Here is a 19,625-nt window from a genome sequence, read left to right on the forward strand (position 1 = left end):
GTCACATTGCTCACTTTGCTGTGGCAGTTTGAAAATCCAACTAGATTAGTCTTTGGCTCCTCTGAAGGAGTGTATATGTATTTATTTTTTTCCTGATTAGCCATTGAGCTAAAACCCATACCTGGAATTGTATTTTAATCCTAAATTTAGAGATGCTTGGTGCCCTGTCAAGCCAAAATCAGACATGATCACTCTGTCCTCCCCATCACATGAAATCCTTCAAATAGCCCATTCTTCTGGGGAGAGACAAGTACTTTGATCCTACCTATCTTGGGACTTATTTCTGGTCTGAACACAAGACTATAAGGCTTCAGGGTACACGTAATGCAAAAGGCATCAGCACCTGTAAACTGTAACAAATGTAAATGCCTTACCCCTCTGTGAGGATGACTTGCTCATTCCTCATTAGATTGTGGAGGGGATGGGGATGGGACAGTGCTGCTGAGGATTGAAATAAGGACCAGCTGCTCAGTGAAATGAAGATCTCTTTTCTGTTTGACACCTCCAAGTGTGACTCTGCCTTGCTGCTTACCTTTTGTTACTCTATTTATAGTGGACAGCTTGCCACTGATTTTTATTTTACTTTATGCAGCTATTGATTACCTTATTAGAGCAACACCTGCTGTACTGGGACATTTTTCTCCCTTCAAACTGTAACTAAGACAAAAAAGTTATTGCATATAGCAAATACCCAAAGGAGGTATAGATGGAAGTGTAGCCACACATGGATATGAAAGAATTTCCTTTGTCATTGTTTTGCTGCTAGGAGAAGAGTTGGTTGGAAAGCATCCAGTTTTATCCTGGACATTAGTTATATGAGGATTGGTATTCCCAGGGACTTGACACTAACAGAGTTGCTTTCTAACTTTTTTAATGAGGAAGAATTCCTTTTTCAGCCCTGGTGTAAACAAAAACCAGCTGCAGTGAACGCTCTGTCGGGTAAGGGCTACAGCAAGAGGCTGAGAATGAGGTAAGGCCTCACTGAGGTCAAGGGAAAAACTTCCATTATTTTCAGCCCCATCTTTCCACCTCCCCAGTTCTTGTGAAAACTCTGCTGATGGAAAGTGTCCAGCTCCCAGATTTCCTGTACTTTGAAGCTTCTCTTTGTAAACTCAGGGAGAGAGAGATATGTAACTGGTTTGCACAACACTGGGACATTTTAAAAATTAGAATTATAGGTGTAAGCAAACCATTTTTCTTTGTGATCTGCCTTTAGCTGCAGTCGTGGTTTTCAGTAGATTCCTGCACTATTGACTTGTGTTTCCAGCATTGATTGGGATGCTCTGCAGATAATTGTCTAGCAGGTGGCAAAGTCGGAACTAATCCATCAATTGGTTAAATTCCACCTAGTCCAAATAATCTTGTTAGTAGCTGTTTTGCCCTTTCAGCAGTCACTTTAATTAATATTCACGGTTGTGCAGATAATCAGGTTTCCACCCTGCTGAAGCAGGAATTGATTTTTGAAATTTTAAATTAGAATTAATTTTTAAGGGATTTTTGCCCCTATGTTGGACACAGAGAGCAGCCTCTCAAAAACTTTGAATCAGTACCACCAGCTTGCTTTCTGCTTTCTCTGACATGGCTATCCTATCTGGGTTTGTCCTTGCGACTTAGAATATGCTGGCACTAAGAGAAATTGTGTAACTTCTGAGATGGATGGGACTGACTGTGACAATTTGGTTCTCATGTGTCTGATTGCAGCATTACCTTGTAATCAAAATCTTTTTTCTGTGGTGTTGAAGATACTTTCATATTTGTGAGTGGGAACGTGTTTGCAATATCATGAAAGCAATTTATAAAGCTGATTTAAAATGCAGGACTTGATGTGAAAGCTTCTGAAAGAAAAAGTTTTCATCCAGGTCTTCAAAAGGATTTTTTTTCATTTTGTTGCAGAAGAACATGAAACAAAATGAATATGAATTTTCTGCACTTGGTGAAGTATCTGCTCAAGTTGAAGAAATCAAGTTGCCCTACTTGATTTCTTCTTGTTTTTGCAGCTTTCTGCTCCCTCAGGCTGGAACAACTCTGTTTGGTTGGGTTTAGTGGCGGAAACACGGTGAATAAAATTCTGGAATTGATCACCTCAAACTATTTTTCAGATTAAAAAAAAAAATCCAGGTTTTTACTTTGCTTTGAAAGTTCACCGTGGGTAAACTGCGATGTTTGCTGGAGTTGGTTTCTGGAGAAATGTTGTTTCTGTTAGGGTTAAATAACTTCTGTGAGTGACTTAACAGGAATGCAGGAGGCTTTGATACAGTATTGAGTTGTTTAGCAGTGATTAGAGGCCTTTCTTAAGTATGATATTCAAAGATGCTGTTTCTTTTAAGAATATCAAATGTTAAAAGAATGAGTTGCAATATAAGGGCAAACCTTTACAGATTGTTGTGGGTAGCTTTGATTCCCAAATTCTCTAGCCTTTGACTTGTTTTTGCCACAGCCCTATTAGTATAAGGTAACCTACATTGGTTTGACTGGCAGGATTTTGGGACAGAGAGCTGATGTCCAGTGCACGTTTGACTTTGCATTGTCAGCAGTTTGTTCCTGTTTGTTTTACACCCAAGTGCAGTAGCAGAGCCCACGTTCATCATTTCCTCTCCACTGAATGCTTCCAGTCCTTCCTGCCTGCCCCCATGGCACAGCCCTGCCCAGTGGAGTGTTCATTGCAGGTTTGATTGGCATTAGGGCTGCATCAATTGGCTCCTCCTGGCACGCAGGGTCAGGCAGGCTGCATGGGGAGTTAAAAGTTCAGCAGTCAGTGCCTTTCTCGCTCTGTCTGCACAGCTATGCACAGAGCTGCTTGCTGGGAAGGCTCACTTGAGGTGTGTGTGCAAAGAATGCTTGTCACAAACCTGCATCAGCTCATGTTTGTTTAATAGCCAGTTGTATTTAAAGAAATAAATCACAGAGCATTGCAGTAGCATCATATGGGAAGAAACCATTTGTTGTATCTGTACTTTTGGTTGGTGAATAAACAGGGTGGGAATCTGAAAAGACGTCATGGAACTTTTTTATTTCTAATACTTTATTCTTAAAATATCTCCTTGCTTTTGCTGTGCTCTACAGCAGTGTTTTTACAGTCTGAGGGAGTACCTGCATTCTCAGGCTGTTCTCTGTTCTCCTGCCATAAGTGGCTCTGCTGACCTGTGCACACTCATGTGAAACCTCAGCATGACCCAGTCCCTGTTTCTGCTCTAAGAACAGGCACAGCTGAGTCTGTCAAGTGGAAGCCCGTGTTGCCTGGGGGCAAACCTCTACCTGAAAGAGATGTCAAGGTGCAGAATAAATTCACTAGGAGTGTCTTTGTGGGAAAGCAATCTTCTTTTTCATAGGTCCTAAACAGTCTGGAAGGAGCAGATCTCTTAAGGAAACTGCATGTGCTGACAGTTTCTGCACCTCTTAAGTGAAGCCTAGAGAAGTGTGTGATTTTTTTTTATCAATGTCAGGTCTCTAGACCTTTTGATTTTTGCACACCCCCCGCAATGCGTTCATTTGCCACGTCAAAAATATAACTTGGGAAAAGGAAGGAACACAGTGATCAGAACTAAAAGGTTGAAATTGCCCTGAAAAGCCTTTTCCCAGGGCAAGTGCATACACTGATTACACAGACATGGACTGAAATTCATTCCCTGAAGAAATTAATTTCCATCATTCACATACCCTCCAATATAAGTGGGCTTTATGCCAAGGCTTGCAGACGTGTTTGAGGAGATGGCTTGTGAATTCACAGATGTTTCATCCTCCACCTAGAGTTTCTTTTAATCTTTCCAGAGTTCCCAGAATGGGGATCAGATTGTTCCCATTTCCAGGAAAGAGAATGCAGAGATGTGTTTAAATTCTGAATGCTGCCAACATGTGGGTAATTGAGGTGTAGCAGTGGGTGGTTCTCAGCAAACACCTGCTTCCTTTCAGTGTGAGCTTAGCTCTTGTAAATTTTACTCTCAAACTTCCTTTCCTCTTTCTTTTCACCTGGTTCCTCACTATTCCTGCCACATTACCACGATGTTACTATCTTCTTTTTCTTTCCAGTTGCCATTTTCCCCAGAATAGCATTGGACTGTGCCTGACCGTTGTTTTTGTCTGGGGTGGGTTTTGTTTTGGCAGATGTTTATTGAACAGAACAAGATGAAAAGGCAGAGTCAGTTGCTTCTGCAAAATTCTGCTCCTGATCAGCAGCTTTTGAAGGCTTTGGATGACAATGCTAAGCTAACTCACACATTAGAAGAAGAGAGGCTTCAACACCAGCAAAAGGTATTACAGAATTTCCTTTCATCTCATGCAGAAGTCTTTGAAAACCTCCTGAATTTAAGGAGAGTCATGTCTTTATTACATTCAGAATTACTTGAGATCATATCCCCTGTAAGAGCTCAGAGTTTAAAAACTAGATTTCAGAGAAAGTTGTGATTCCCTTCTTTGGGTCACTGTTCAGACATGAGTATGAAACTCGAAGGCTTTTGAGCCTGAAGGCTCTGGTTTAGGAAAGTATTTCATTCTGGCTGCCAGTAAAGTGCAATTACAAGCAGTAAGTCAGGTTCCATTAAGTGAAGAGATGACAGGAGAATGTTTTGGGCATTGAGTAGCACAGAGGGTGTCTTGAGGGGATAAGCAAAGAAGAACACAAGGTGAGAGGTAGGCAGTTCACATTAATAGTCTGTGTCTTGCTAAGGAAATGGAGGGGGAAAAGCCAGACATACTGAAGCAGGGAAGTGTAAGGTGAATTTACAAAATGGTATACAAAGAGGATCTAAACTGCTAGGATATAAACAAATATATTCTTTGAAACTGGACTAGATCAACCTCTTTTCTGGGAGAAATCACCATTGCTTCCCAGGAAAGCCTGAAAATGAGCTTTCCTATAGCCCTGAGGTCTGTTCTTAAAACTCTGTTAGTAGAGTAGTGCTACGGATAGGAAAACAATTCCTGTCCTTCCATCAATGCAGCAATACTAAGACTATGCAATCTCAAATGCTTTTGAATAAGTATTTTGGAAGAATAATTGCCAGTTTGTAGAAAACCTCTGCATCTTTGGCTACTTGTAAGTGTACAGCAAAATGTATATATTTAAAGATCTGGGAAGTTACTGCTGCTCTGCATCTGAATGCTGCCTCTGAATCAGATATTCCATAATTCACCCACTGGCATCTGCATGAGTTGAGACAAGGGAGTTTAAATAACCAGCCTGTCAGTGGAAGCAGTAAGAGAACAAAAATGTCAGTGTTCTCGTGCTTCAAATGAGGAAATGTTCTGAAATTAAATTCTAATTATGTGATAAACACTCTATAAAAAGATAAGGGAATGACGTAGAGCTTAAGTACATTGGAGCTATTTTAAAGAAGAGAAAGCAAGTTAGGGTCATAACAGAAAATTCTGACAGCTCTCAGAAGAATCTTTCCAGCTCTCATTCAAAAATTTTCCTTTTTCTGAGACTTGTGCTTCACTCCTGTACTATAACATGATGTTTTGAGGCATAACTGTGCCTAGTGGGTTATTTGCCAACAGGAGGGATGGAAAATGCCATTTATTGTGATGAATGGTCTTGTTTGCCAACTGCAGATCAAAGAATTGGAAGAAAAACTAGAGAATCAATCACTGCATAAGGAGATTAGTCGCCTTAAACAGCAACTAGAACTTCTGGAAGAAGATAAAAAAGAGCTGGAGCTGAAGTGTCAGCATGCAGAAGAAAAAGCTAGAGACCTAAAACATTCAGGTAAAATCATGTAATAAGTTTGATTTTAGGGGTAAAGTGTGAGGGGGGGTGGTTGGTGCACATCTAGTGGAATTACAAATTACAACTGAGACCCCAGAAGGTTTTGTGTAGCTCTGATCCAGACCTGTGCTTCACTAGACAAAGTACAGCTACTGCCTTCAACTGCAGAACAATCATATCCAAAAGGTGTGAAAGAATAACCTTGTAGAACTTCTATGAAGTACAAAAATCCTGCTGTTAGGTTGCCCTGAGTCTACAGATGGATAAATATATGGGAATGGGTGTCTGTGTGAAAGACACAAAAGATTGTACCTGAAATTTAAAGTCCCTCAGATGCTTTTTAACTTTTTTACCTTTTATAATTAAAAAAAAAAGAAGTGTAAAATACTGTAATTTTAATTTGAATCCATCATTGCAAGAACAAAGAGCCATATCTACTTTGGAAATCGTGTTCTGTACTTCTGCCATAATTCCTACTGTACACAGAACAATTGCTAAAGATTTTTGTATCTAAAAGGAATTCAAGACTTTTCTCTGTTTCTGCCCTTCCCCACTTAATTACATTTGACAGCATTTCAAGTGCAGAAAAGCAATTTCCACATTTTAGATCTGACATGAAAACAGGAGAGGAAAAATCCATTCTGCCACCCCCCAATTTTGACCATTTTTATGGGAAAAGCCCACACCATCAGCAAGATAGAGATAAGTCTGGAGGCTGAAATTGTCGATTTCTTTCATTTCTGATTAGTTCGTTCTCAAATGCAACCTCAAATGTACCATTGCAGGAATGGGATCAAGTTTTCCCTGCTCTGTCATTTTATATGAAGAATCCTGTATGAGGGAGAGTTTTAGTTTCATTAGTAACTGAGGTTGGACGTAACTGATTTAATGGGAATCCTGCATTGTTCTTGGTAGAAAATGTCAAAAATAGGTCTTCAACAGTTGTGTGGTTTACTCTTGTTTGTTTGTTAGTTAAGGCTTTTTTTCTTAAACCATCAAAGTTGGGTTTTAGAGGAGATGTGAGAGCCCAAGAACTCACTGTGCTTTGTTCCATTGCTCTTGTGCAGTTGATGAACTCCAGAAGCGAATCCAGCAGTCTGCAAATCCTGCTCCACCTCCTCCACCACCACCACCCCCTCCTCTCCCTCCTCCTCCTCCTCCCAACCCCATACGGTGAGTGCTCCCACCCAGTGCTGCTTTGCACCAGCACAGTTCCTTAATCAGCTGGCATCCAAGCAGGAAGAGTGTCTTTAAAGGGAGAAAAAAGCTTATTCCACCTGTCTGGGGCTCCTGAGCTGCAGGACATGCTCAGTGCCCCACCTGCCCACAGACTTAACACCCTGACCAATTCTGAACACTGTCTGCCTTGCCAAGCCTAACAAATTGTCTAGACTGTGACTTTGGAGGAGGAGAGATACCTGTCTCCTCGAAATTTAGGAGATTATTTTTTTTCTATTCACCTGATAGCTGTAATTATAGACTTGTGAAATGCTTTCTATTGCCAAGAAAACTCCTTTGAACTGAATCATATGTTAGATTATTGTGTGTCCCTTCATGTCAGATGCTGATGATGAAAATGCAGACTCCATTGAGTTCCCACAATGACTTTCATAAGTTAAAAAGGAAAGGGAAAAAAAAAAAAAAGAAAATCACCACCCAGTCATCAAGCAGTTTTGGGCAAAATTAGCAAAATTTGGCCTGATTTCTGCAAAGGACTATAAAAGAGGCTGACCAGTCTATGATGTATTAGGCATTACACCCAAACAAATTAACTAAACCCTAAAGGGTGCTTAGTTAATTTTAGAAACTCAGCTAATCTTCATGTTGTCTGCTTCATTTTAAAAATAAATGGACTTTGATGACAGTTTGCAGCCTTCTGTAACAGAAATGACATCCAGGAGTCTTGTTAACTAGTGTGTTAAATATGTGGATAGAGGTAGTTAGTGGGGAGATTCATCCCTTTGTGCATCTCACATTGTTTTTAGGAACTAAACATGTTCAGAATGATTGTATTTGGCCTTTTGGTTCTTTTATGTCCATTAACTCATTTGGCCTGCTTGCTTCTTTCTCACTGATGGATAGCGTGAATTAACCATGTAGGAGTGTTATGGGATTTTTTTGTTTAAATTTGTGCCCTTTACAGTTTTGAATAGATGAAACTATTAATTTTAAGCCCTGTAGTAGCAAAGTCAGACTATTTCCTCATGCACTGTGATGTGTATGTGCACAGGAGTTGTTTCAGGGCATAGACACTGGGTGCTGCTTTTTCTGGGGCAGAGTTTTGACCCTTTATTCCAGGGATGTCACTGCTCTGTAAGGAATGATGTTCAGTAGGGAGTGATGCCTTTCTGACACATCAGACAGGCACAGAAACTTGTGTTTGGGCTTGAAGATGAATCATTTACTGGTGTGGACTTTTGCGTTGTGACTGCAATGAGGGGATAATTACTTGACACTGTAAGGAGATTACAAACTTGGAGATGGTGGGGAGATACTGATCACCATATTTAAGTGTCCTCTGGAGAACAATACTTCAATATCTACAGCTCTTCTTTCTGTTTATTATGCCAGAGCAGCTTCCATTTGTCATGTGTCACAATGAGACACTGGCTTTTTAATATTCAAATCTGGAGTGTTTTGATTTGTGCCTAATGTCTGTTAAAAAGAAATAAATTTCTCTGGTGCATTTTGATGGGAGGCATTGTGGGGGGTAATTCAGTACATCTGCATTCAAGAACCATTAAATGAGTCTTTTGTGAGTGGCTGTATAATCAGGTATAAGCAAGCTGGTGGTGTGTCATCTTCAGGCTCATTCTGACAGCGTGTGACACAGGACACAATGACAATCTGCAGTTTCATTTCCCCCCAAGGTCTCTCATGTCAATGATTCGCAAGAGATCTCACTCCAACACCAACGTGAGCAAGAAGGAGAAACCTCCTCAGCAGGAGTCAGGTACAGCTCATCCCTTCTCAAGCCATGTGGGTTATCCACTGGCACTGCAGGAAAAGCTGGTGGAAGGGAAATGTGGGTAAAGATGGTGATTCAGATGCTGTTAATTGTCAACATCAACTACAGCCATCCATGCCCCAGCATATTCCTCTGCCTTGTAGTGCAGAAATGGGATTGCAGCCCAGGGATATGTGCACCAGGATGGGAATTGGTATCTTTGGTACTACAGCTTTGCTGTTCCTCTGAGGGGTGGCTGAGGACTCTGGGCTTGCCTGCTTTGGAGAAAAGGAGGTTGAGGAGTGACTTTATTGCTCTCTACAGCTCATGAGGATGGGACAGGGAGAGGGAGGTGCTGAGCTCTTCTGCCTGGGATCCAGTGGCAGAACACATGGGAGTGGTTTAAAACTGCATCAAGGAATGCTTAGGCTGGACATTAGGAAAAATTATTTATGGTGAGAATGGTCAGACCCTGGAACAGGCTTCCCAGAGAAGTGATTGATGCCCCAAGCATGTAAATTTTTGAGGCCCTTGCAAACATGTCTAACTTTTGGTCAGCCCTGAAGTGGTCAGTCTGTCAGACTAGATGATCATTGCTGGTCCCTTCCAACTGAAACATTCTGTTGTGTTCTACTGCAAACTTCCTCAAGATTCCAAGTGAATTTGTGTGGCTGTCATAGCCACCTCTGCCTCCACATCTGAACTGTCATCAGCATCCAATTTACTGTTTCCAAAAGGATTTGTGTGAGCAGTTTTTGAGGCTGCAGGTCAAAAACCTCAGGGGAAGACCTAGCACTTGCTGTAACTGGAGAAATGTTCTAATCTTCCTGCTTGAGCTGCAGCATATGCAGAGCTTTGTCCTTCCACAGGTTACCTGGTAGAGGCAGAAGATTAAACCTACAAGCATTAAACAGAGAGCAGGTGATACTCAGCATAATACAGGGAAATTTCTGAACTTCCACATGGCAATTTCTTCTGTCCAGAGCCTCTCCACAGAGCTTGTTTGTTGAATACTTCCGTTTCATCCCTCAATTCATATCTTGTGAAATTACTACTCGGAGTGGACTGTAATTCTAATCCTTTAATAACACTGAAAACCTAAAACAAAACAGTCTTCCACTAAGGTGGCTCTGCATGCAAAGTAACAGCTGAAATTGCATTTTATTGTTGTTAATGGAAGCTGAAAACTTAGTCGGTTGAGAACAGGAGTTAAGTACAGATTTACAAATGACTGTGAGTGCCTGAAGAGTCAGAGCTAGTTAGACAGGCATTGCCAGTTAAATAACCAAGGGTTTTCTTGCTGTTTCTCTCTTCCTTCTGAAACAGCAGGAGTTTGTTTGTAGTGAATTGCTTAACTCATTTGCTGCCACTTAAACAAAGAAGGGAACCTGGCTGAAATTATAGGATATAACTGTTAAAAAAAAACCCTGCTGTTAGCAGACTAATGGTATGTAAGTAAGGCTGGATTGTTGCATCCAGCAGGAAGTGGGGGAAAGAAAGTATTACTCCTCCCATTTTTCAGGTGAGGAACTGAGGAAAGAAATGACCTGAGCAGGTCCTTGGGGGAATTTCTGGGAACTGGTTACCAGTCTGAGAGAAACAAGGTTGTTGTTGCTCTGGATAAAGGAGTTAGAGAGGTGACTTTGTACCGAGATCTCTGATGAAGAGTGAATCTTATCTTTCAGTAAATGTCCAATTATGGTGCCTTGATTTATCAGGGTTCCTTACCTTGAAGCATCCTAGATGTTTTGATTACACCTTTTTGTTGAGACTGTCACAAACAGTGATTGCAGGAAATACTATGAAATTCACTCTAAGTTTTCTACTACCCATTCTTTCATTATTTATTAGCAAACTAACAGTTCTGACCTTTCCTCAATTACATATAAACTGCTTTTTCTCTTAATAGTTGAGCTATTCTTAAAATAAAAATAAAAGGGAGAAAGTTCTTTCTTGATCTAGTTATTATATCACACTTGAGGCTTGTTTTGACCCATGTTAAGGACTTAGAATGAGTGGTTTCTATCCCATACCTCTAGTTAAGCTTTTACATTTGAAACAGCCTGTTTGTGAAATTAAAGCCTGACATTAAATCAGCTTAGAATACAGAAACCACATTTCTATGAATCATCAATGGTATCCTGACAAGTAAGAGAGCAAAAGTCTTTTTAAAATTCCTGTTACAAAGTACAAGGTTGCAGCTTTGAATAGCATCAACCCTGTTTCTCCATATTTTTGCTCTAAGTGCTCTTCTCCCCTCTTGTCTTTTGTTTTGTTATCCAGAATGCTGATGAATTAACAGATTGCTATATCCAGAAGGAGAACGTTTTTTACTTTGTACCATTTCTCTGTAGTTTCTGTCTGAAATGAGATCTGCTCTTTGGCTTTTCTAGCAGGTGAAGAAGTCACAGATCTGAAGAGGCAAGCTGTGGAAGAAATGATGGATAGGATTAAAAAGGGAGTTCACCTGAGACCAGTCAACCAATCAAGCAGGCCTAAAACAAAGGTTTGGTATAAATGACAGAGCAATATATTAGCTAATACAGTAATTTACACTGAAAATAAACTTTTTTGTTAAATATTCAGAAGAATACATTTTCCTCTCCTCATTTACTTGGCTTGATTTTGGAGAAAGTGAATTAGAGCAGCATGTATCTGAACCACAGGAAAAAGAATGAAGGCAGCAGTAAGTAAATAAAAGGCCAGTTTCTTTGACACAGAAAAGAAACTTGTAAACAAACAGCTGCTAAGAAACAAAAATCACAGAGAGAATAGCTGAATTGGTTAAAGGGCTGATCAACAAGTGTACTGCATTGACACTTTGTTTTCTTTTATGCAACACTTAGAGCTAATACCTAAATGTGGTTACTATAAAACATTGCTTACCTTCTTCACAAAAGCATCATCTTTATGTATAGTGTGTGATTCACTGTTAAGAGCTGAAGCTGCTCTCTTCAGCTGAGGAAGGAAATAGATGGAATGTTAGCCCTGTGGCCATGGGAGGAGAGGCCAGAGAACATCACACAGCCCAAGCCTGAGCAGCAGCCCCTGTGGGAGGTCTGTCTGCAGCTACAGAGTCTGTCCTGCACCATTTCTGTTGGCTTTTAACCTCCATATGTTGTCTTTGTTTACAGCCAGAAACACCAAAGCCTTCGGAAAGTGCAATGAAAGAATTAAAAGGGATTCTGGTAAGAGAACTTTCAGCTTATGTTTCATTGTTTTCTCATTGAGCTGACAGGGTCTTCTGTGGAAACTTGGAAACTTCTGCATTTTGGTTTGAAGCCGTGGAGCAGTTTTGGAGCAAATCCTCCAATTCTACCTTTGACTTTGGTTTGTTTGCCTTAAGGATTGGTTTTGGTCTTGCTAGAGTTTGGTTTTGAACTCTGCTCTGGGTTCGTATACTCCTGCCACTAGAGGGGATTTTATGGTCTGTGTCTGCCATAGATCCTTTGGAAGCTTTCCAAATACAGTGGGGATGCTTAGGGATGGAGAGGCAACTGACTATCTGTATCTAGTCCAAAGTAAAGCCCCTGGACTGCACATGTGGTAGATCTACAGTTCTCCTCATCAACTGCTGCCCTCTTTCTTGTGGCACCAAATTCCTTGTTAGCATAGATGAAGTCTAAATAAAGCAATAGCTCTGGTCTGCCTGTATTTCTGTGTAGAAAAATCTGATTCTGAATAGCTGTCCACATAACCATCTATCACCAAATACAAACATTAGCCATGTTTGGTCCAGCTGAGAGCAATGTGCTAAGTTTGCTCTTCTTGTGTCCTTTACTCATCTGTTGCACTGCTTGTTTTTAACTGGTTGCTTCTTTTGCACAAGAGCTAAAATTGTATCAGTCAGAAGGAGCTGTAGTTGTTGCTCCCTGACTTCTGTAACCCTGAAGCTTTTGAAGTACCACTTTGGCATGGCAGGTGAAATTCTGCCAGTGTTGAAGCAAAATACTTCACTTCCACTCTGCAGAAGGCAAAGCTAATCATTCTCACCATCCTGTGGTGTGTTAAACTTGCTGTTCTCCAGTCATGTGAAAGCAGGGGAAGAAGGGAAGAAATGATCTAGAGAGTCACCAGACCTTAATGCTGAGCCCTAATTAGAGGGACACATAATTAAATGCGGCAGTAAATACAAAAGGCATAAAATGCAATGCTGAGACTGTGTTTTAAAGGGAATTCCATAATTACAGGAATAGTCAGATGTGGTGTGCTGTTTGGACCAGTGAGGGTTGGACAGAGCCATCCTGCCCAAGGTTCTTTCATTCTCTAATAGCTGTTTTATTTCTTTAGCACTGGGTCACTGACATCAGGGGAGACTTGATTATGCACTTCTGAGGGAGCAGAGAGAAACCTGCAGGCACTGCACTTCTGTGTCAGGCTCGTTGCTTTTGAGCCTTTCAGGGTATTTGCAATGCAAGACAAACTATAAAATGCAGCTCCAGTTCATTCTTGAGAGCAGTGATTAAGCACAGTCAGACAACAAACACGGGGGTGGAATGTGATGGAGTAAACATTTGTTGTTACTATGCTAATTATGCATTTTGTGTAGACCTCCATATAATTGTTACAAACAAAACACATTTATGTTGTGCAAATTCCAGAGTTTGAGTGACTCCCTTTTTAAGTTGCTTTTGTGCATGTACATTTGTGCAGATCTGGAGCATACTGCTAATGAAGAGCCTGCTCAGTTAAATTTCAAAGTTTTGAAAGAGAATATTTTAACTTTTAGGTAGTAGTGAAGAATTAGGAGGTACTTTGCAGGGCTCCTGAAAGTATCACAGCTTTTGCTACTTGCACTGCTATTTCCTTTTGTCCTTGGCTACTTCTGGTCAGAAGTTGTGTGCTTGTCAACAAAAGATGTCACTAATGTCTTATTTATGGTCTGGAAAAATGCTATATGAGTCTGATGTGTTTTGAAGGCTGAACAAACAGATTCATGGGAAGACTCAGATGGAGAATGAAATAGTATATTTCAAATATACCAAATGTATCAAATGTACCAAATTTTCAGTTGCATTATGAACATTTTGGGGAAATTTTGCAATTAAGTGGATTCTGATCCAGTAACTGAATGTTGTGAATTGGGAGATGCATGCACTATGCACTGAATGCATGTTTAAATTCCTGTAGGCAAGTTTGTGAGGTTTCAAGCTTTGCTTAAAGCCTCTTTTCCTCCCACCTTCAGAAAAGTGCTCCTGGATTTGCTGCTTCACTGATACTACATGCTAGCCTTGGCATAAGGCAGTAAAAGCATTTATTTCAGTTCTGTATATATAAAAAACTGTTTCAGCTTGAGATCTAACTCTGTGCAAGAGAGAAACCTTGAAGTATGTAGACACAGGGTCAGGTTTATGGCAGATCAGCTGCATTATAGGATATGATATGCTGCAGTTGTAGCTGACAAATACTGACTTCTGCAGATACATGTACACCCCAGGGCACAGCAACACAGGACCTTGCTAAAATATAAAACCCACTGGAGCAGTAAAATTTGAATCTTTGGCTTTTTGCTAACAGAGGTTAATTATGGGCATGATAACTGGCATTTTTTAAAGATCCTTTAAATATTAAGATAAGGAAGTTGACAGCTCCCTGCAAACATCAGGATTTGTTAATCAGTGATGCAGAGCATCTCTCTTATGCCTGATATCAACTCCCTAATGTGCAGTAAGTGTGGTTTATCCCTTCACTGTGAAATCCAGGTAAGGGTGGGATGATGAGCTGATCCCAGATCCTTGTGTGGTACCAATGGCAGAGCTTGGCTCGCTGCTCTAGAGCTGCAGTGTGAAAGATCCTGAAGTTGTGTGTATGAGCTGCTTGGCAAAGCATAGTCTGTCCTCATAGAGCTTCTCATGCCTATTTTTTGCTGCAGGAAACACTCAATAAATCCACCAGTTCCCGAAGCTTGAAGTCCCTCGAAACAGACAGTGGGGAAACAGAGCTGGAACGAGTTCTGCGACGCCGGAAAGTGACCACTGACCAGGACAGTGGCAGTAAGTGCTGGGCTCCTTTGCAGTCCTCTTCCTTTGCATTCTCTCCCAGACCATTGCCACTGCAGCCCTTATGGAGAACTCCACCTTATTCCATACTGACTCCCTTCCCTGTCTCACCTGTTGCTTTTCAGCCCATTTTCTCCAAGAGATGTCTCTGTCAGGATTTTCTGCACACACAGAGATGTAAACTCAGGTTCCTCTTTCCAGCCTGGAGCTCAGATGTTTTTGCTGGAGTTAATGCTTGAATCTACTGTGAAAATACTCTTGAAAGTAATGCTAACCACAAAAATGAGATTTAGGACTGATAATTTGCATTAACCTCCTCTGTGGACCAGGGGTCTGCAGTTTTTATGCTTTACCATCAGGTTCTATTAGAAACTGTTGATGTACTGCTTGGTTGCACACACAGTCTGTGCAAGTGAAAGTCCATGCCATAGTTGATGCAGGTGTGGCTGGTTTGAATGTCACTGTGGAGTTTTATCTTGACTTTGCAGACTCCTCATTAGTATTGAGAACAGGCTTTTCTGCCATCAGGCAGAGAGCACCACAGTTTGCCTGGGTAGGACTGTGTGGGCAGCAGGAATTACCACCCGAGAAGGCAAGAAGATCAACATAGCAAGTGCTGCCTGTAGTGCAACAAAGGGCAAATCTTGGTGGGGGGACCAGAAGCTGCAAATGTGGTATTTTGATATTCTCTTCCACTGGATGCTGTTCATTAAAATTCCATTTTGATTTCTGCAGTTAACTTGAGTTCTGCTCTGCTCTTGTGTCATTTCTAGACCAATCTGGGTAACAGAAGCATTAAAAGTTTCTTTGGATTTTAGGTCCCACTGGAATCTTGGCCACATCAGAATCAAAGTCTCTGCCTGTGCTGGGTTCAGGAGCCAGTGCCCCACAGGCAGCTTTGAACAAGAAAGACGTGGAGACAGAATTCACTTCCAAAGTACCCAACTCAGGTCCTGTCTCTAACCAGCCCAAGGGTGCTACAGGCTCCAAGCCTACCTTACAGTAAGTAGAATATGGATTTCTAGATATATTTTAGTAAAAGATGTGTTTAGCTGGTGCCTTTTGAAAGTGATTAAATATCAATTTTAGTTAACAAGATAAATGTACAGTCTGCAGGTGTTTACCACTGACTTCTCAAACAATTTGCAGTCTCATGTGAAAGTAGTAATGAAATTCTCTGTAGCAAAGTTCTTTCCCTCTAAAACCTGTGAACATTCTTCAAAAAAAGTTCATCTTCTCTGCCAAAACAAAATCAAGAGATTCTGAAGAATAACAAGGTTGAGGGTTTTTTCCATATCCTGAAGAGAAGAGGGATGACAGTTATACTGTTAAATCTTGATTAAAAGTAGTTCTAGCAAATGTTTGATAAAATACAATCATGTGAGTCATCTTGGTGTAGATGCTGGTGTGCAGGGCAGTTTCTGTTGAACCAAAATTAGTTCCGTCTATTACTCTTAAAAATTTGTTGGTACAAATTTTGAATTACCTTGAAGTCTCAAGATTAAAACAAAAAATAGTACTGCATTTGCATAGATGGGCAGCAGAATCTTTCATCACAGCAGAGTGAAGGCCCTAGGTGCCAGTCCAGCATCAGAGTTAAACCTACATCAGCAATATTTATTTCAGACAGATTCCCTGGAGGATTGATTTGTTCTCCAACATTACCAGGCTCCTTTTGGAATTAAGCTGTGCACTTGCTTTGGTTCCTTTGCCAGGTCATTTGTCAGTTTGTCACTTCAAGAAAAGGAAATAGATGAGACAAATCAGATTGGCAGAGTATTGTAGTTATGGCTAATTAAACCTCTGATTTCCTTGCTCTGTCAGTTAGAAATGCTACCAGTACCAATTGTAGCAAGTCTCCATTGCTTTGTGCAGAGGAGGAAGCCATGACAAATGAGCTGAATATTCAGTTTGCATGTATTTTTATGAACTCATACTTCACTCTTATGCAGGTACTTTCATAATTTATTTTTGAGTGGATAAAGACCCCAATTTCCTTTTGTGTTCTACAGTTGTATTTAATTCCCACTGAGTATTAAAAGCAGAATGCCTTTTTCAATTATATGTATTTTCCCCTTTTATTTCATTTAAGTATCCTTAGAAGAAAGATGATCTTCATTTTAATTTAATGAGAAAGATGAAGATTTCTTCAACAGTTAATTTGACATGAATAATGACATTACATTTTCTTGAACTCCTATCCTAACAGAAAGGTGAGGTTGTTCCTGAAAAATGTGTTTGTAGTTGGTGGATTTCTACGATTTTGAATGAACCAGAAAATACAAGCAACTCCTGCCACCTTTTGTGTACCTTTATTCCACCAAACGAAGTGGAAATTGCATTTACAAGAAAGGAAATGAAATAATTGCAGGCCCCAAGGTCTCACAGAATGCGTGGTGAATTGACAGTGAAAAGGATCTTGTGTTGACAGTCACAGTTGTTATGTGTTATAAAAGCATATGTGAAGCTCAATTTATTTCTCAGCTTGCCTATTCAGTGACATCCCGAAAGACACTTTTCACTTTAATTTATCTGTTTAAAGCATTAAAACAAATGTGGTGGGCCAGACTCCGTGCTGCAGGGCTTCCTTGCACTGAGTCACTGGTGTAAAGGTGGTTATTTGGGAGCACTCTTCCCTAGGGATGGTTTCCCAGGGAGGGAGAAGGTGCTGAGGCTCTCCTGCTCTGCTTGGCCAGGCTGGCAGGAGGAGCAGGGATGACCTGCAGGCTCCAGAACACATTGCAGTGCAGTTGCTTTGCTTTTCTCTTCTCTCCTGTTTCAGCAGAGCCTGGTAGAAGCAGCCTCCTCCCTCAGAGGTGTGAAAGTGCTGTTGGAAACAGGGATCACTGGAAGCAGGCAGCAGAGGGGAGTTCATTTGGCCAGCAGTTCTGACAACTTGGCTCTGGAATTAGGCACTTTTCTGGGCTTCCCCAGAAGCAGCTTGATTTGGATCAGCAGAGCAAAACCAGGAGATGTGATCCAGCCTTCCTGGGTGTCCTGGAGGGGCCATGCAGGAGCTGGTGCAGTGAATAACCCTGAAATGTGTGCTCTGAAGCAGGGGCTGCTTCCCTCCATGCTCTGCTCCTGCTGCACCACACCATTCCCTAGAGGAGCCCCTGTTAACTGAGCAAACAGGGCACAGCCTGGACTGGAATCCCTAAATGAGAAATCCTCTTCTCCTTATTCATACCTGAGATTAAAGGATGCAGCTCCCTCATCATTTGCAATTCCTTGAAATCTGATCAAGGTGCAGCTTCCTTCATTGCCAGGTGTCTTTTGCAGGGCAGGGTTGATTCTATTTTCTTCACCTAGATTTTAATGTACAGCTTGCTATAGAAAACCTGAGTTTAGAACCCCTAGGTGAAGTGTTATCTCAGTGCAAGAGGTTCCTGTGTATCTGAAGCCAGTAAGGAGATGGTTTGGGTTGTGTGAAATTTTGCTGAGGTGGTGCTTAGGGATGAGACATCAGTAATGTGTGTCCTGGAGAGAAACCGAGGCCTTCCCTCAGTGTGCAGGTAACTTCCTCTGCAAATCTCTTCCCCAGTGTTTAACCCAGCATGAGTGTAATTCTGTGACAACTGCTTGGAAGAGAATAGGTGACAATTTCTTTTCCTTGGGAGCAAAGGGAGTTCCCGTGGCCCCCTGCAGTGTGTAGGCACAGAAAGGAAGGAAGGGTGTGTCTGGCTCTGCCCCGGGGTTTTTGGTTGTTTAGCGTTTTTTTTTCCAGGACGTTGTAAACATTGTGTTTGTGGGGTGCAGAGTTCTCTGCTGACAGAGTGCACTACAGAGAGGGTTAATCTGATGATTTTATACAATTAAAGGATTTGTCCTCCCTCTCCCAGCTGTAATCTTAGTACCCCAAATCATCCACCAGCTCTGCAGGGAGCAGCTCAGCCTCAGCTGGACTGAACTGCAAAGGTTTTCCAGTGCAGCTTGAACATGGGCAATTTAGTTTGAACAACAGATGAGGAAAACAATGGGATGTTCTGGAAGTTGAAGGTCTCCTCAGTTTTAACGGTTTCAAAAGCTGCTGATACATTTTTCTTAGCGTGTACCCTTTGTGTGCCTTCTCAGTGCAGGCAGAAACTCTCCAAGTTTCTTCCTTTAAGTAAATTTTCTCATCTTCTTGAGCTTTTTCTTAAAAAGCACCTGAAAATGGGAACAATCTCCATGCTAAAGATTGTCTGCAGTTCTGTTCTGCTGGCTGCTATGTCGACCACCTTTGTTCTCAGCTGGATTTAGCAGGGGCATTGTGAAATGGAGAAGGTTTCTTGTACTTCCTTCACAGATGTCTGGTGTGACAGGTAGCACTGGTACTGTCAGAGAAGGGAACAAAGGGCCAGTTCTCCAGTGTCACTGTTAATATTCCCTGTAATCTCTGTTTGACAAATGCTGGTAGTAGTGTGATGGAATTTTTTGTTCATCTAAGACTTTGAAAACTTGGAGTTGATGTATTTTTTTACTGTTGCTCAGTATTTGTCTTTGGTCCTCTCTGGTTTATTCTCCTGCCTTGTTAAGAATTCTGGAATAATAGACACATCTGCAGTTTTTGCTTTTGTTCTCAACGAACACTGACATAAAATTCTAATGTGTTTTCTAATGGGTACATATTGCAACAATTTTACAATGATTTCATGAATAGAGCACCGAATCAGGTTAAATAATGCCAAGATTCTAATATTAACAGAGGAAACAAAGAGAATCCAAGTCCCAGTCAACAAGCTGATCCTTAGTTTGTCCTTTTGTACTCCTACTGTAAGTTGGATGCTGAGGTCACAGCAGTGCTAGTTCACAGACTTTAGTAACCCTTTAGTATTTACACCTTCTGTAGGTTCTGTAACTATATACAGAATATATTGCTTTTGATGCTCTTCTATAACAAAGCGTGGAACATTGCATATCCCACAGAATTAATCTCAGATGGATTTATCATCTACTTCTCTATTTTATGTGTTTAGTCATAAAATATATGTAG

General features: G+C 41.0%; 1 protein-coding gene across 2 annotated transcripts in view; it reads left to right on the top strand.

Moving 5' to 3' along the window:
- The window catches only part of SHTN1 (shootin 1), a 52,258-nt gene that overhangs the window by 28,620 nt on the left and 4,013 nt on the right, over window positions 1-19,625 (top strand). Inside the window, exons 9-16 of one of the 2 annotated variants that reach the window (XM_085064740.1) lie at window positions 4,102-4,248; window positions 5,551-5,704; window positions 6,772-6,877; window positions 8,575-8,657; window positions 11,048-11,157; window positions 11,786-11,839; window positions 14,524-14,644; window positions 15,469-15,652. In XM_085064740.1, the coding sequence (XP_084920866.1) occupies window positions 4,102-4,248; window positions 5,551-5,704; window positions 6,772-6,877; window positions 8,575-8,657; window positions 11,048-11,157; window positions 11,786-11,839; window positions 14,524-14,644; window positions 15,469-15,652 (959 nt within the window). Of the gene's footprint in view, window positions 1-4,101; window positions 4,249-5,550; window positions 5,705-6,771; window positions 6,878-8,574; window positions 8,658-11,044; window positions 11,158-11,785; window positions 11,840-14,523; window positions 14,645-15,468; window positions 15,653-19,625 lie in introns of both variants that reach the window. The other variant, XM_085064739.1, reaches the window with a different exon arrangement.

This window comes from Lichenostomus cassidix, chromosome 6 (assembly GCF_008360975.1).
Source record: "Lichenostomus cassidix isolate B80296 chromosome 6, HeHo_3.0, whole genome shotgun sequence".
Lineage (NCBI taxonomy): Eukaryota > Metazoa > Chordata > Aves > Passeriformes > Meliphagidae > Lichenostomus > Lichenostomus cassidix.